General features: G+C 42.6%; 1 protein-coding gene across 1 annotated transcript in view; it reads right to left on the bottom strand.

Annotated features, from left to right (window-relative positions):
- The window catches only part of unc5ca (unc-5 netrin receptor Ca), a 200,208-nt gene that overhangs the window by 78,141 nt on the left and 103,428 nt on the right, over window positions 1–18,639 (bottom strand). The window contains exon 3 of the mRNA XM_053421576.1: window positions 5,480–5,623. Coding sequence (XP_053277551.1) covers window positions 5,480–5,623 — 144 coding nt within the window. The remainder of the gene's footprint in view (window positions 1–5,479; window positions 5,624–18,639) is intronic.

Genomic DNA, 18,639 nt, shown 5'->3' with positions numbered 1-18,639 from the left:
TAACTATAAACATGTATATCCTGTATTTGTGACCATCATGACGTCGCTCTTAGAGACACAAACCAGGAGTGTGTGTTGATTACGTCATCCAGAGGAAAACACTGGAGGTTTTGCACCCAGTGTTTTGCAGGAGTGTCAGACTGAGAGTAGATCTACAGCACAGACGTTCTGTTCACATCTGTTAGGAATCGTTTGCAATAACACAAGTGCTACTGTTTCCCTCATGTGGAAAAGAAGGTTGAATGCTACTTGGACGGTGGTCGTTGTGCCGATTCGGTTTCTGAGCCGCTGAGTTTCATACCAGTGAGGCTGGATAACCCTCTGCAGTTGTTTCCAGTTGCTGGGCTAGAAACTCGAGCTGACAGCACTGCCTGACTAAAACTGTTTATCCTTGGCTTGAATGTTTTTTTCTTTACTTGGTGTGGGGGTGTGTGTGTCTACATACAAGTTAAAGCCTAAATGAGTGTGTGAGAGTTTGGACTTAATCAAGTTAAAATCAATGTGGAGCCTTGTTTTCCTCGGTGTAATTCGTCCGTGACTGAAGGAAAACATAAGTGCATGCAGCTGAGACGTCTGCATCATAAACAAAACACGAGAACTTCACTAACAGACATTTTCCAAATGACACACGTAGCTGCTCAGGTTGCTGTTTCCACAGAGCGTCTGGACACATGATTGCTGTGTACACATGTCTCAGCCCACGGTGGCAGAACGAATTGCCATCATCTGAAATGTGTGTCTATGTGTGTGTGTGTGAATGTGTGTGTTTATACTTGTACTTCGCCTTCGTGAGGACGTGTTTGACTATAAGACCTAACAGAATAAGGACAGTGAAGACATTTTGGCTGGTCCTCACAGGAGTTAGGTTTATTCTTTGGACCATTCGATACTGGGGCCAAAGGGATACTTATTAAATGGTACCATGCTTGGTGCTAGAACAAATTCCCCTCAGTACAAAACAATGGTCCACAATAAGAGCAGCTTTTTTGATTGCTGAGGCAAATTGGAAGTTAAAATTGGACGTGCTTGGTATCGGGGCAACGCAAGAGCATCCCTCTGCTTTCAAATGAATCCCGTGTGTTGACAGGTGCTTCAGGGGATTTGTTCCTTCCTCCTGGCAAACATCAATGTGCATACTGCAACCAACTCTACAAGCTGTTGCTCAAAGGACCCGGCAGCAGCAGCTGCATCAAGTACCAAAGCACTTTGGATCCTGTAGCTGCCACCAGAGTTAAATGCTTTGTTAACTCGACATCTGCGGTGATGGCTATGATGCCTGTGAGCAGGGCGACTACTTTGGTACACAGCTCAGGCTCTGAAATAAGGCACTACCATTTACATTGGGATGTGATCAGGTAGGTACTGGCTGTGTATAAGCATCTGCCTGATTGGCACCAGATCTCAGTACCCTGCTCCTCATACCTTTAAAGAGCTGCTCAGGGTTAGAACGAGGTTCAGGTTGGTGTTCAGCTAAGGGTTGAAGTTAGGGATTTAGTTGTGATGTTAAAGGTTAAGGAGCTAGGGAATGTATCATGGCAATTAGTATCTTCACTTAGATAGAAAAACAGTGTGTGTGTGTGTGTGTGTGTGTGTGTGTGTGTATGTGTGTGTGTGTGTGTGTGTGTGCGTTCGCCTATGTGACCTTGACTTTGTGCTAATCCGGAGAAAGAGAAAGACTTGACCCGAGAGCTACGGGGCCAAAGAGCTCGACTGACACTGCATGCACATTTGTGTGTATGTGTGTGTGTGTGTGTGTGTGTCTGTGTTTCCCTTAACCCGGCGTACGTGCCTGCAATGCTGTGCATGACCGAGCGTGTGAATGTGCGCCTGTGTTTGTCTCACCTGCTTTATAAACTTGAATTAAGCTGCCAGCAGCTCCCATAACTCAGCTAAAGTGCCCTGCTCCAAAAGACCCAAAAATCACTCAGAGATTTAATATCCCTGATTGCGCGTGTGACACTTTAACAGCCACAACACTGATTATCATGATGCAGCTACAAACCGCTCTTTAGTTACTGCCTTGAATTGTTAATCCCACAGTTATTAAAACAGCCTGAAGATGCCGGAGAAGGAGGAAGACAGGGGCAGAAAAAGAGTGTGAGTGACAGAGTGAAACAATAAACACATGGCGAGCAACGGGAGAGAAAACAGGGGGAGGATGCAATGCGAAGGGAAATAAGAAAATGAGTGGGAAGAGGAGACGGGTATGCAGGAGAGAAATGCTGAATTGCTATTGCACTGCGCGGTGGAAAAGACACTTTGCTCAGCAAGCTCGAGCTGCCAGGAAGCATTTTAATCACAGCGGCAGATCCAAATAGGAGCCGAATGCAGGGTAGGTCAGGAGGTTGGGTCGATTTGAAGTAAAAAGGTTATCGAGAGAGGGGGCTGAGTGTAATCAGATCTGGTTAAGGGAAAAACCACTGTTATAACAGAGAGAGAGAATGTGAAGGACGGAGGGACAGGCAAAGTCAGAGGGAAAACACACACGGCACGGGAAATCAAAATGAGAGAGATCTGAAGAGAAGGGTGGGGGGGAGGAAAAGAGGGGCTGGGTTTCTATCATCTCTCTCTCGCCTCATATCTATTGGAGCCTTCAATATTTCTCAGAGGCCTCCTCCATCACCGTCCCTCCACCTCCAGCAGAGGTCTGACGTGTGTGAAAGGCTCCATACTGTGTGTGTGAAATACATGAAAAGTAGTGGAAAAAGAGAAAAGATGGGCAGCATGCAGGGGGACGCATTCTTCGCTTTCGCTTTTAAGATTTATTTTGCTTCAGAAAACTGTTTACTGAAAACGACTTAAACAGTGGGCAGCCCCCGAACAGTCCAAAATATAATAATAAGATATTATAAACAGAGGAAGCAGAAGAAAAGGGATTTGTGGTGCTCTACTTAAGTGTTATTATGATAAGCACTGTCACTGCTGCACGGCAAGGAGCTCCACAGTTCAAATTCGCCGGGGTCTTCCTGTGCAGCATTTGAATGTTCTCCCTGTTGTATGCAAGGGTTTTCTCTAACGTGTAGATTTACAATCTTGTGCACGACTGTTAAAGGATAAGCGGTAAATTAATGGATGGATTATTATTATTAAATATTTGCAAATGAGAGGGATAAAGAATTGGTAAAACCAGTAAGTACACTGGCAGCTGAGGTATATGCTAAAAGCTGGTATTATATGAAAATATTTGAATGCATGGTGTGACGCAGACACACTTGTTATGCCTCTCTCATATATACACACACACACACACACACTAACACACACTAATCACTAAGCACCTATACACTCAGACATATACCCTCACATGTCACCTATACTGATGAAAATGTTTGTCCCCGAACATTGTGGCCCTCGCAGAGCTCACCGTGCTTTTCCGTATCAGAGCCATTCACATGCACATGTTTGCCTCAGAGAGCCTGAGGAGCCGGTGTGCGCACACTTGCACCTGCATCTGTCTCTCAGCAGGTATCAGTGCAAAACGTTAGCCAAGAACAGCACATTACCCAGCTTTCATGTGTCAGCCCGAGGAGGGCCTGTTCCAGTCGGGGATGATATTAGCAGGATATTTCTGACTGTGTCACTCTCTGACGGACGGAAAAACATCCTGCACATAGCAAAGCAGCAGAGAGGAGTGATGCTTTGTTCCCAATTCAAATGAATAGAGACTGCTGCTGTGCTGTGGCCACATCACTATGATCATGCACTGTACAAGGCAAAGTATACAGGCTTGAATCTGCTGTTTTTATACAAATGCACTGGTGTATATTTATTATGTTTACATTATATTGTGCAGATTTGTTATACATATCATATAATACAATTTATATTGTACATAAACCTACTACGATAAATTAAATAAATAAAAACACATGTTTAAGTCAGTAAGTAAATAAACTAAGCAACAGAGCCTGACACATGTGAAAATATGAAACATATTTACGGCCAAATAAAACAACGTGGAGTGAAAAACAAGGGTAAACATGATGGATTCCCCTCTGCAGAACAAATAAGACCAACCTGGGAGAATAACTTCTCCAGGGTGTGCGTCTGTTAGAGCCATCTTGTCAGTTGAAGTTACATAGAGGATATGTGCAGTTTGTTTGTGTGTCTATAATGAAAGGACTCTATCAAAGGCCCCAGTCGACCTTTCACGAGCTCACTCAGGCAGAGCCGCTCCGCCAGAAGACGGGTAACCTGGAGGGGTGGGGTCGCGTTTCTATTGGCACACTATTTCTTTTCTGCTTGACCTTTCTCTAACCTGAGCACTCAGACAGGTCCCGGTTGCCTCATATTGACCAGAGCACTGATGCTCGGGAAAAAAAAAATCTGCTGTTGTGGTTTCAATTCTCCAGCGAGCGAGAGGAGCTTTGAAAGAACAATTCATTCGGTTATATGAAGCTAACGTTGAGAGAAGGAACAAGGCTGTCTGGGTGATATTTCTATCAAACATCTCGACTCCCTCGCCGCGCGGCCGCTGTAGAGCTGTCAACTTTTCTCCCCCCCCCCCCCCCGCCCCGCTCCCCGACTGGTTCTGGGGTCTGGCAATCCTAAAACGATTTCTCCATGTGATCACTGCTATAGTGATATTGAGCCTGGTTGGGTTTGGTCTGGCCCGTGCTCCTTCTGTGACCTTATAGTCAGACTCCCACTTGTCTTATTAAATTCTTCACCAGACCATAACAGGAAGCTGGTGATGGTTGACTGAAGTCACAGGGCATCGTTTCGGCTTTGAAAAGTTCCCCACCATTTATCATTCGGTGTAAAACAAGGCTCTGCCCAAGGACACGTTTATTTCCTTTGAGTCTCAAGTGTTGAAATGCATGATAACGTGCCATTAGGAATCACAAGAAAGCCAAACAGACAGTAACCTTTCCTTAATGTTCATTAACTACAACCTTTTCAGCAATGCCCAGTCAGTGAGCTCGGCACAGTAGTTCTTTATTTTTAAAGGCAGATTCTGACATCCTCACACAAGATTGAAGTTGTGTGACATGGGCATATTGAATTCACAGTTAACACAAGTATTTGATTTGTATCTCCCTACATGTCAAACTTTAAAGATCCAACTATAGCTAGATATTTAAAGGGCTTGTATGTGCTTTTTTTATAGCTTTTATTTACCGGGCTCTGGAAAAAAAATGTTTTTGTCCTAGGAATTATGAAATATTACATTATTTGCTTATGAAGTTGAAGCGTCTGAACACTGCGGGTGTATTTTGTATCTTGTAAACCCATGAATGAGGGACCGGCAGTATGCTTGACACATTTAATAAGATAAAATATATGATAAAAAAAAAAAAAAAATCCATTGCTCCTTTTTCCCTTTGTTCTAGATTCATGAGACTGTTTATGTGCTGGTGTGTATGTGTGGGTGTGTGGGTGTGTGGGTGTGTTTGTGTGTGTGTGTGTTCGACACATAGTCATGACATCATCTTTTAACCTTCACACCTTGTATGAGTGTTTGCAGTGTTCTACTCACAGGCGATGCGGACATGCGCTTTGCGACTCTTGGTGGTTCCAGCAGAGCTCCAGGCCACACACTGACACCAGAAATCTTCAGGGCCGAACAGCTCTTCCACCTGCTGCCGCGTTATTTCTATACTGGCTTCTCTCACCACCAGACCTGCGGAAGAGAAGGAAAAGCACTGTTGTATCATATCAGTTTGAGAATTGAATTCAAACCAAATAAAGCTCCTGCAAACAGCAAGTGACCCACTGAAAAAAGTTAAAAAGCTGAAGTCTATTTAAGCTTCTTCACTTGTGATACGGTTCTTATGTTAGCTTAGGAAGCTGAAGTCAAAGCTGTGCACAGGAAATATCTTTGCAAGTAAATAGAGGCAGGGGATAATCATACAATATCTGCTGCAGTGTACAAATCCAGGTCACTTTACTGAGTGGATTCACTGCAGATTTAATGTAAACTTTGTGAGATTGTTCCTTGCATTTCTGCCTCTTATCTCACTGTTCCCTCTTTTCTCTGGTGTTCAGAAAGAAGCTCCATGCAAAATAATGACATTGGGGTTTAAATAGCTGCATCCCACTGATAGGCCTGCAAGGGAGCACAGAGAGAGGAGGACTGCACAAGTATACAGGAAATGAGGAGAAGGAATAAACTCAGGATGGAAATATGGGCGATGCTGCAGAGGCACAAGTGGAACATGGTAAAGGCATTGAGAATGAGTTGGAAATGCACAGCAGGAAAGAATAATGAAGACAAAGAAGAAAGAGGAAGGAGCAAGGACGGACTGATGAACGATAAAAAAAGGTTCAGCTCGTAGACTTGAACGAAAAATGACAGTAGACGATTAGAAGTAATAGAGAGCAACGACAGAGGCAGAGTCAGAGGAGGGAGGGCAATAAAAATGAGAAAGTGAAGCGAGAATGAAAAGAAGATCAAAATGAATTTTAGGTAAAAGTAGTGGGGTCTGGGGAGTAGACAGGGGAAATGCTATGAGGAAAGATGTAGGCAGTTTATTTCAGCTTCCGCAGCAAAACCAGGACCCGAGAAACATTCTCCACGGGACTCCTCAAATCTGACTGGGGCCTATTACTTTAGAAGACTCTCGGTTAAGTTCTTGCCAGTAAAGAAATCGAGAGACAGTTTTAGTTGGCGTGGAGGCAAAGGGGCAGAGGGAAGGGCCGAAAGTGAAATCCAGTGAGCGAGGATTGCGATGGACTAAAAGCCATTAATGGCCAGCCAGAGAAGTGAAGAGAGACCCGTGAGGGCAAAGAGTAAGAAAGCTTTTATATAAGCTGGCTGGAAGATGGAGAGATATGGCTTGGGAGTTAGAGAAAAAAATACAAATTGATGAGAAAGGATATTAAAATGGAAGAGATGGAAAGTAAAGGGAGATCTTAGATGATATTGCAATTCAAAAAGCTCTGATGGCACAGAGGGCCAGAGAGGAAAAAGCTTGTGGAAGGTGCTGTTGGCACAACAGGTGATAAAAGACAGCGAGGGGCAGAGAGCTACAAGGGCAAAGAGCAAAAGCAGCATAAAAACGAGTGTGAATATCAGAACGTAAGCACACTAGCAATAAAGGGAAGCTGTTACAGTTTCTCAGTTTAAATGAAAGAGCAAGGGACACGGCGAGGAAGGTGGAAGCTAAGAAAATGGCAGATAAAGAGGCAATTATAACCCACAAGCAAACCAGGACTAAAGCTGAGACAACCAGTGGGCAGGCAGTTGCAGTAAACGGAAGAAGAAAAAACACAGCATGTGAACAAAAGGGTTACAAAGCGAAAGGGAGGAGGTGGAGACCAGTGAGAACACTGCTGCTGAAGTAATGAGGAAAGTAAGCCAATTAAAGTCAGTGGTTCAAATGAGGCAGACAGCTAGTTATGGAATACAGACTGGAACATGGGATCTGGGAGCGCAGTGAGAGCTGGGGAGCAAGTGACGAGTGAAGTCATGAAGAAAAATACAGATGTACATTCAAAGCTTTGCATCGCGGCCTGTGCGGCTTCTTAACCCAAAGATAAGACCATAATAAAAGCAAAACACTATTGTTGAATCAGTGGGAAGGTTTGGGCAGAATGTGAATCTTTTGGAATAAACAAAATCACAAAGAAGGATTTATGTAAGGTGCGACATTTATCAAAACTCAGAATCAAATATCACTTTTTCTTCATCCAGCACATAAAAGATGACACATAAGTCCAATAGAAATCTCAAGGTAAGACAGAAAGGATGGAGCCAATTCCGGAGAGCAGTCAGATCCACAGATATTAGTCTGTGGCCTCACGTCACCTGCTCTGCTCTATTGCTCAGAGAGTAATACAGGAGCCTGTGGGACAGTGGCTGCACAGAAGCTGTTCTGAGTGAAAGGCTGAATTGCATTGTGTACGAGGCTCCTTCCTCCAGGCACAGGACTGAGGAAGCCTGGTAAGTTTTAAAGCATCTCTGTAGTGCTCCTTAGTCAATGTAATCCAAGGTTGACACCTCGTCCTTGCTCTTACAAATTCGGGCTATTTAATATTTCACCTTGTTTGGAATTGGATCCAGCGAAAGTGCAGCTGACCCCAAAACTCAGTGAAAGCATTTTAAAGTCTCCACTCTAAAGTCAAAAGATGTAAATTGGCTCATCTTGAGGATTATTATGTAAAACAAATTTGATCTATCAACAGTGAGCTGATGTTTGGATCCTAAAGATCTTAACCTTATAATAAACAACTACAGAAGCAGGTAATGAGATGTACAGTTAAAATGAAACCTCCTGCTACCTTGGATAAAATTGGGGATTTCTCTAGGTGTAAACAATATTGCAAACATTTTTGATAATGTAAAAACACAATTATACAACAAAATATATCTTTGTTTTAGACATATTACTGAATAATTGTTACATATTATATCTTTAACCAACAATATGAATTTAACCAAGTGATTCTAAAAGCTGAAAAGTATGTTTTTCAGGTATTACTGTTACAGCTTGTGGACATGTTACCATTTCTTAATAAATAGATAAAAACACACAATCTGCTGTGCTGAGAACTGAAGGCCTGTTTCTAAGGCTTGATTATTGTGGTTTCCCACTGAACATGCACACAATTTACTGCAGAGTGACAAGACAGTGCAGGTGTTATACTGAGGTCCATCCTCCTGCTGAGAGCTGCATCCCTGTGGCAGAAACACACACACACAGCGGAAGCAGGATGTTGTACTGTGGTAATTAATGGAACACACTGTGTAGGCCTGTTGGTGTATGTTATATTGTGTGTTACTCTGCTCACAGCAGCTGAAGGTGTGTGTTGATGTGTGAAACCTCATCTTCTATTGTTTATGTGAATATTTGCACATGTAAAAATAAACTCCTTAAAATAAACTAAACAAACATAAGACATAGACTGGGTAACTTCAATGTGAAGACAAAATGTGTTCGGTTAGATCCAGATTTTGCCATTAAAGCAGGGTGGGGTCATGATGAAATAAAAAACGAGTCTTATTGCTGATTTACCTGAATCCAGAATATTATATTATAATAAGTCTTAAGCTGTAAGTGATACAATGTTAATAATAATTATAAGTGTAATAATGATAATCTTTACTTCCAATTATCAAACAGAGAAAAACTAAGCACAAAACAAATCTAGGTCACATTGACTGTTTGGGGGAAAATACTGTCTCTATACTGTTTGTACTCATTGACGCAACATTAACTTTTCTTCCTTTCTAGAGATAGATGACATTTGTGTTGTGTTGACACTTGATGCTAGAAGGCGTCATGGATATCAACATATTGTCTCATCCTATAGTTTCATCTGTGTGTCAGCTAGGGACTAGAATTATTATAGAAAGATATGCCAACGCTTTGACACCACAGATCTGAAGCAGCTCACAAACTACATCCAGCAGAGAACAGATTCCCCTGTTTCCCTTCAGTTTTGATGTCAATAGAGAAAACATGTCACAAAGTGGGAATAGAATCAGATAAAAGACAGATGTCACTGCATCTGTGGAAAACAGTGAAGAGCCAGTAGTTCCCATCGTTTCCCAATGCAAATCTCAAGAAGCAAATGTGGCTGGGTCAGAAAGAGGCTGAATCACACAAGGTTTAAAAAGTCCCCACATAACCCTGTTTCTTGTTTAGATACAGAGCTCGGAGAATTCACATCATTTTATTATGGGCAGACAATCATGGAATGTGGGTCTCTATAGCTTGACAGTGTTTCCCATCAACAACCACTACTGTCAGGGGGGTGGAGAAAAGGAGAAGATGAAAATGCAGGACAAGTATCAAGACAAGTAGATACAGTCACAAACATTTCTATCAATCACAGAAACACCCTAAACCCTCAGGTACTGCTTTTACTCCAGGAGCGTCACCTCTCATAACAAAGTTTGCCTGTGAATGTGCAGCAGAGGGAGAAAATGTTCTGTCCACACGTTAGGATCTGACAAATGGCAACTGGGAGAGAAACATGCACAAAAGTATTTAATTAGGACAAGTTGCAGAGTAGAGATGTGCAACTAATACACAACTTTATGTCTGTGTGTTGTGGTACCCAAACCCACTCATAACCTCACTGTGATGTGTGAAGCATGGGATGCTATAGTTAATGCATGGTTTCAGCAATCATTATTTTTATTACTACACAGATTTATTGTGAACGGACACATCATGTCTTTTGCCATAAGAGGTGAACTTCTATCGCGGCCTGATGGCTGAAACAGAAAGTCAGAGGCTGGATTTGTCTTCAGTGTGAAAAGCCGGGGAGCGTAGATGAAAACTGTTGCGATTATAACAAAACTACTTTCAATGGGAAGTAGCTATAGCCTGTGCAAAACGCTGATTAGCATATTCAGGTCACGATGGTGTCATATTTACATTCTCCCTGGTGTCAGTTCCAGTGCTTTATCTTCCTGCTTCACTCCTACACACTGTGCTCACATATACAGTATTTACATACGGCCGAGGCTCTGTTCCCGTTGACTTGCTATTTGTAACTGTTGTCAGACAAGAGAACGACTATATGAGATAGTGATTGAATCCCGACGCGTTCAGATAACATGTTCACCAGCCGTCACCAAACCGTTTTCACACTGCGTCTGTGCACTGCTAAAATCCTGATGCTACAACTGTAACACCGTTGAGGTGATTCACTGATCACGTCAATTAGAGAGAATGACTGTTCTGTGATTTAAGATTGATTTACTTTAAAACAATTAAAAGCCCATTCCTCTCGACTGTACAGAAAGTTGAAAGAGAGTTCTATAGAGCTGTGGCTGCAGAGGGAATTCCCAACGTTGAGCTCAAAGGTGAGCGTCTTCCAGTGAAAGTTTCAGAACAGTCGCTGGAAGCTAAAAACCCGACAGTGAAGGGTTCTGAATCTGAATCCAACATAGAGAGACACTAAGTTGGCAACGAAGCCTGTAAACTCCCTGTTGATGTCGTGTTTATTATGTTGTGAGACTTTAACACTCGGCCGGGCGACCAGTGGTGTGACTTTGTCAGTCACACGTCATTCAGCTGAGCATTGACTATAGTCAGTCAGTCAAAGGCTTTTTCTTTCCAAGGGATGGTCCCCCCTGTCGCAGTCGAGACCAAAACAGCTGAGGAGAATTCACATTCAGAGGGAAGCCAGTGAGTCAAGGCCAGACATGAAAACAGAGACTGGGGGTTTTGAAGCTAAATGGTTTGGAAAAGGAAAGAGATAAGGGAGCAAGGGGGAGAGAAAGCACTCTAAAGCTTTGTGGTGTTTAAATGTGATCAGTGACAGGTCAAACCGACAGGCCTTCAGGGGAAAGCAACAGACGATACAGAAAAAAGTCAACAGTGAGTATTATTATTTCATCAGTGCCACAGAGGGAGGGAGTCTTACAAAAGACAAAGACACGAGGTCAAAAGAACTGCAGCCTGGGGTTGGAAACAAAACAAAAACATGAACATACCTGCAACAAAGTTTCTCCGAACTGCTTCCGAGCCATTGATTAACGTTTTAAGTTGGATTTCTCTCCTGAATGTAAATGAGCTATTTGGTTTGTCCTGCTGTTTGGGGATCAGCTCAGTGAAAGCTGACAGGTATTAAGACCTAATGTGGATTTGCTGCAAGCGAACACACACATTTCCCAACAGGTAATAACGCGGCTTCACCATAAACCTCCGATAGTGACCAATGCAACCTCGCCATCCTCACAACCTGTGAGATCAGCGAATGCATGCTGATGGCTCCATCAACCTAACGACCTATTAGATCTGCATTAACACGTATGGAGACTCGGGGGACTCGGCTCTACGTCACCATCGAAACACTAAACGAGAGGATATCTGTCGCTGCCATGTTCTATTAGGATCAGAGTGTTAAAGGTATAATCCAAATATATTAGTGTGTAGAAGCACAACATTGAGCAAGTGTAGCAATGACCTCAGTAAATGTGCAAAATTACACAATACTGCAGCTAAGCCCATTAAGTCATTGGATGTTTCATGACCTGGAAACTCTCTGTTAAATAATAATTAAATGAATATTATAAGAAAAGGGGGAAAGGAAAATGGTAAGATGACAACAGAAGGGAGTGAGGAAGGGAGAGATCAGGGGCTGACTGAGTCCTTCTGAGGGAAATCATCCAGGACATCGACAGAACAGTCACTGGTCTGTGACCAATTGAAAACTCACAACACATGCACGTACCGTGTGTGTTTGTGTGTGTGCGTGCGCTCTCTTAATGGCCTCCACACTGACATTGACTGATCTCCCAGTGTCCCCGCTGGTTTACGTTTAAAAGAGTGTCTCCGTGTGCACGCTCGTCCACATGTGAATGTCATTGAGCGTGCACATGCGTGTCCTCCAGTAGCACTGACGAGGCAGTGAACCAGGACATTCCAGGACACACGAGGAAGCCCACAGGGAAACTAACTCAAACAATTTCCCACAAACACAGACAAGGACGCGCCGAACTAACACAGAAACAAAGCAGGAGTTCATTTTCAGATAAACAAAATGCCACCCACAGCAGAGCATTACTTTTAACACAATATATGTAACACAGATGTATGTTCAAATTGATATAGACACAAATGGACAGCTGTGTTTATATCAGGAGTCGCTGACACGGAGGCTTTTTGACTCTCTTCTAAAAAACCTCGATGCTTGTCAATAACTGAAATCTCAACGTAAGAGTCAGAGAGAAGAGAGGGATCCTACGAGGAGGACAACGAAAAGGTGGCAGAGCAGAATGGAAAGGAGGGAGATGGGAACGGGAGTGAAGCTAGACGGAGGGAGGAGGGGAGAGAAACACCATAGGAGGGAGAGAAAGAGGGAGAGCTGTAGGACAAGACGAGAAGAAATCAATACGAGTGCGATGGCAGCAAAGGAGGGAAAGAGGTCACAAATCTCCCGAGCCAATACGTTGTGTGCCGACATCCTGGTGTGTGTGTGTGTGTGTGTGTGTAGATGTGGAGTCACAGGTCAGTGCCGGCAGACTAATAACCATTCACACTTTGGCTAATGGAGACAAAGTAAGTAACCTAGTACACAATATGTCATTAGCACACTTCACAGCTAATGGAGATATACTGGGGTCGCACGCACGTTGCTTAAGCAAACACTGGAAATGCCCTTCACAATAAAATATGCAATCTGCCGCCGCTCACCTTAAGTCGCATTAATTCAAATGGAGATATGGTTCATATGTTTAAGCAAATGTCCATGTTGCTGTATTAAAGTGCCTGTCAAGAGGAAGGCGTGTTTTCTTAGGTAGCTTTAGATCGTTACCTGCTTTGGCCGAGGTTCAGTTGAGGGCTGGTTGCAGTGGAGACTTGATGCTTAGGGAATCGCGCCTGTTCACCACAGCTGGTATCGAACCCCCGAGCGACCCCCTCGACCGCCCTGCTCCCCACTACCCCACCCTGATCCTTGCCTGTGACCTCCACCTGGTTTCCCAGCCTCCAGATGAGGCTCCATGTGAGGACATGTAGTTTAGGATGCTCACGTGAAGATTCACTTTCCGTTCATCACATCGGAAACAAGACGTTTGTTACACTTCCCTGGGGGTGTCACTTTTTATTAAGACTTTTAAACAGAGATTAAACAGGGGGAAATCGTATTTTGATCTTTAATGGGTGTTGCTGTATTACTTAATTATCATGACAGTCTATGGGTGCTGGTTTGGGGTCCCTCTCTGCAGCTTCTCATAAATGTGTCATATCATTTCATAAACAAGTTCAGTATTTCCCCAATGTGAAGACATTTCAGAGCCTCTCCATGTTGCATGTCAGAGTTTCATACGATTGGACTTGAGGCGGTGAATCTGTATCTTCATAGAAATAATTTGGCTCAAAATCAGGGCGAAAAGAACAAAATGGCTTCGTCACACTTTGACTTTTTTTCACTGCAGGAAAAGTTAGAAAGATTTATGATCATGAAATGTTTTTCAGTACCGATGAGGACCACTCCCATCGCCACAGTCCTGAAAGTCCCACCTGGGTTTGACTATAAGCTGTTACTTATTACTTAAATTGTGATCATTGTTTAATGTGTATGGCTTAAAACTTGTGTTGAAAGAAGACCTTGTTGTAGCAAGTGTGGACGTCTGGTGGAGTGATATGTGAGGTAGTGAGGTGAGGGATTACATTTGTGGTCAGTGCTCACTTGTCCTATATTGACGTGGACTTTAAAACCTTCATAGTCAAGGACAAGCTCTGGTTAGACTGGCCGCGGGTTTGTGGGCCGACGGGTTTCGTTGGGGTTTAACAAAATAACTGCCTTTGCTGGACTGACCGGCTACAAGCTAAGATAGCCACAAGTTCAATGTACCGCTCTGATAAAATGTCTTTGTTCTTAAATATCTTAAAAAATGATTTTGGACATCCAAACATCATGTATGAACTCTGTATCTCATAATAAAAGAATATATCACATTCAAAATTGTATATTACCTACTCTCCACATTACTCTTTTCATTAAATGTTCTTTATTTCATCCTTGCTCCGATTTAATAACTCAATTCGAGTTTGTTTTGTTTGCTTTTCCATCCCTTGAGGTTTTTATGATTCTGTTTGACAAGACCGACCGTAGAAATGTATTTCTGTGCAAGACATTGCACACAAAGCTGTTTGGCAGCAACTTTCGTGCTTGCCTCATCGATGCTCTAACTTTTCTTTGTACATTTTAGCTTTTGTTTTCTTTCATCTTGATCCCAGGGATCAAACGAACACTGTGTTTCAGCACTTAAGCTGACTTTCCATTCCTGCACAAAAAAAAGGATGAGAAACACAGAGAGGCAGAAGGAGCTGGAGCGAGCAAGAAACTGGAAGAAAACGGCACAGCAGGATTCATATCATCTTTATCCTCAGTGTGACCCCCGATATGGGTTGGCCTATCCAGACCTCTGGAAGGTAGCCTCCACCACCATCCCTCCATCATCCCCTACCTCTCTCCCCTGCCTCCACAAGCTACGGTTTTATCTGCCTCTGCTCACTCCGATTTCAGATGGTGGAAATTAAGGTATAGCAAAAGGCAGCATGGAGCAAAGAGACAGGAAGAGAAAAGAAAGGGGGAAAAGGGGGGGGGGGGGGGGGGGGAGACGAGAGCGAACGGATTGGATATAGAGTGAGTGAGAAGAGAGAGATAATAAAAACAGCATGGGGGCCATAGCTGCTAGCTGTTTCTGTGAAACAGCAGGAAAGAAAGAGGAGAAAACAGCTTAAAGAGTTTAGGTTTTCACACAGAAAAACACACAAACATTGCTCGCACACACACACACACACACACACACACACTGCATTCACGCACCACAGCCCCTACAGTTGCTTTTATGTGATTCACATGTTGCATAACACACATTTAGTATTGAATATTTTATAATCTCAGTGTTTTGTTCCAAGGTGACCTGTACACTTTCCACAGGAGCCATGACAGAGTGTCACAGTGTGATAACGGTTCAGAACACATCGTGGTTTCACGGTATCAAGCTGCCGAGTTTACAGGCCCTTCAAGGAACGACAACACAAGAGGGGTTTTATTTGAACATGTGAGAGGAGGTAGTATTCACATCCTTTATTAACGTTTAAGTACCAATAATCTACTTCAATTATTAAAGACAGAAAAATTATATTATATATCGTTAGATCATTATTACAACTGCATTAATGTCATGGTAAGATTAAACTGTTGTTGTTGTTGTTGGAGGTGGAGGTAAAGCTCTTCTGCCGTAATTAGTATCCAACTGCAGTTAATAATTATTTTCTTTATAGATTATTGGTTGATTATTGAAATTCAATGTTTGAAAATAGAAAACAATTTTTTTTATAAATATTGATTATAAAAGATTATAAAAAAACGTTCTAGTTTACTTCAGGTGCATGAAAGAGTTGAGACTCATCCTGTCAGAACCTTAAACTCACTGAAGTCAGTTGGGAAAGTGTGTGTGTGTTTCTTTAAGGGGTCGTATCGAGGCCGTTGTGTGTTTGTCAGTCCGAAGTTAGTGAACAAAACACACAAACAGAGATGTAGCTGTGACGTAGGGATTCATTTTGATGTTTTAAGGTTGACATTTAAATGTTTACACGAGTTCTCGTCAGGGATTAAAGTTATAAACGGGGACAACAGGCTTTTGAAGTTGTCCCTCTTTCTGGCAGTCACTTGCTGCAGACTGGATATCCGTCCACCTGGACAGCCCCCCCGTTTAGTTTGAGGATATCCAGAGTGATGCTGCACTGCTGCTCACTTAGTTTTTTGGAGGGATGGAGATTATCAGTCTTCATTCCTTCCTCAGGAGAGATGAAGTTGTATTTTTTTGTCCAAAACCGATAATAAGCAAAAAGTAATGATTTGTGTAAACAGGACAATGCTGCAACCCAACATGCAGGTCTTATTATATTTTGATCTGTGTTAGAATTAAAAAAAAGAATTTGGTTCTTTTTTTTAACATATGGAGAAAAACACACAACAAAACAGTTTCAGCCGTCGTTGTTCATTATGAATAAGTGAAAAAAGGAAAGAAAAGAGAAAATGTGCTAACTGCAGTTATCTTGATATTGCATAACGTACCCAGTTTACTGATTTATTCATTACACATTTATGCCCATTTCTGCTTGGATTATGATGTGCGTGAAGGATGGAGTGTCCTGGAGCACTACAAAAGCAAGTCAATCAATTTTTTATTAAAGCGACATTATGATGGCTCGGTTCAAGATAAATTAGGCATAAATTGAAGCATATCTCGAGCAGTTGAAACATTAAAAACCAAATCCATGTAGTAACTGGGGCTGAGGGTTATTTCAACAGGCAGGGACACCGTGAGAGATAACTCTAAAGTGAAAGTTATGAGTTTAGGTTTAGTAAAAACAGAGATTTAATTTGTTAATGGGCGTCAAACCAAATTGGACTGGATGTTTCAAACACACTGATTGTTATGAGGCTGACGGGGAGGTTCTGATCCGTGAACGACCTCTCAGGGCCCGACACATGCAGCGAAAGAGCCTAAATCCACGTATCCTAATTGAACAGAGTTTCCTCTCAATATCCCACTGTCTGGAATCCAGCTGCTCGCAAATGAACGGCTGATGGGAGAGTAATAAATGACTAGCAGCTGCACATTATGTCCGTAATGAACACGGAGGTAGGAGGAAAGATCGGGAGAAAAGAATGAAGGGAGCGAGGAGTGAGGGGGGGGGGGGGGGGGGGGGGGGAGACAATGGATGCTTATTGTAGATACACATTCGTCAGCCTATAACCTCAGAAACCTTAGATTGAAGACCGGGTTACGTTCACATTAATCAAGCCACTCTGTCATATAAATGCCTCTTGGAAACCCCAAAGAAGGCTGGGAAAGAAAGAAGTGTATAAATAGTTGGAGAGGAGACAGAGAGAGAGAGAGAGAGAGACCGACACATGAATGAACAGACATGATTACATGACTAAGAGGAAGATGAGATGGTGATAATTATACTGGTGAATTTAATGTGCACTTGTGAGCTATTGTTTGTGCCTTCAAAGATAAATGACCAAGAGGACACTTTATATTTGTTTACCTCCGGCAAGAAGGTTTTGCTTGCTAGCAGGATTTTGGAAAAACGACGGTACAGATAAGAAGGAAACTTTCCAGGATCAGGAAAGTACAATGAAAAGTTTGGAGTGGATCTAGATCAGGGGGCTTTTCCAGATAAAAAATAAATAAATTCTCACCTGCTTTTACATTTTGCATTTCGATCTTGATAAGAAAAAGTCAGGCATGTTAAGAGGACTGATATTTAGGAGCCATTTGGTGCAGATCCAAATATCCAGATCTAGTGAATTTAAAAGTGTTTTCATTCAGGGACGGTTGGACCCCGGTGGAGGTGTGAACTCTACTGAGTGTCATTCTGGTTTCTTTGTGAAATGCAAAGCCTCCTCAGGGCACACAGAAGTTCTTAGGAGTTAAAGGACTTGTGCCAAGATATGTGATGACTCAAAAGAAAAAGAAAAAAGACTTGGATGCAGATAAATGAAAACAAAGTCACAGGAAGAAATGAGCTAAAAGCTCAGGAGAACAGAGAGAGCAATGATGAATCAGAAAATGAGAAAGAAGGGATGAAAGTGCTCAAAGGAAACATGAGGAAGAAATCAGAAATAAAGAAAATGATCCAGGTTAAAAGTGGAGTTTTCCATCATCTGATATAAAACCCTCCTTTTGACAGCTAGGTTATAACATCGTTTTCTCCTCTGTTTAAACTTTTGTTTTGCAGCTCTGTACATGTTTCAATACTTGTACCTGTTGTTTCCCTTTTCTCACATGTACTACTCTCAGTTTCTGTTGCATCCGTACTCCTCTGCCTCGTCTGTTTATATGTGACAGCTGAATCAGGGGAAACATCTCTGCTCAGCCAGTTCTGTGTCTGTCTGGGGTTTAACACCGCAGCCGACCCACTAAGCAACCGGGACACCAAACAAACACACTCATGCACGCACTAACACACACACACACACACACACACTCACTCTCTGGCTCCGGGCTCTGCTTTGTATTACAAGGGGGAAAATCTTCAGTGGGCAAGTCAACGTGTCAACTCGAGTTGAGAAGGAAATCAAAAAGTTCTGCTTCCTCAATATTGTGTTCAATACAAACACAGTCAGGCATCAGAGGCCGAGCAGATCCAACGTGCACTGAGTGTTTTGTTCACCTGCCTCAATGAGAGAAACTGCTTCCGCCAACACACT

Source organism: Pleuronectes platessa, chromosome 4, assembly GCF_947347685.1.
Source record: "Pleuronectes platessa chromosome 4, fPlePla1.1, whole genome shotgun sequence".
NCBI classification, from domain to species: domain Eukaryota; kingdom Metazoa; phylum Chordata; class Actinopteri; order Pleuronectiformes; family Pleuronectidae; genus Pleuronectes; species Pleuronectes platessa.
Note: the sequence above shows the minus strand (reverse complement) of the source record. Positions and strands in the feature narration are given on the sequence as shown.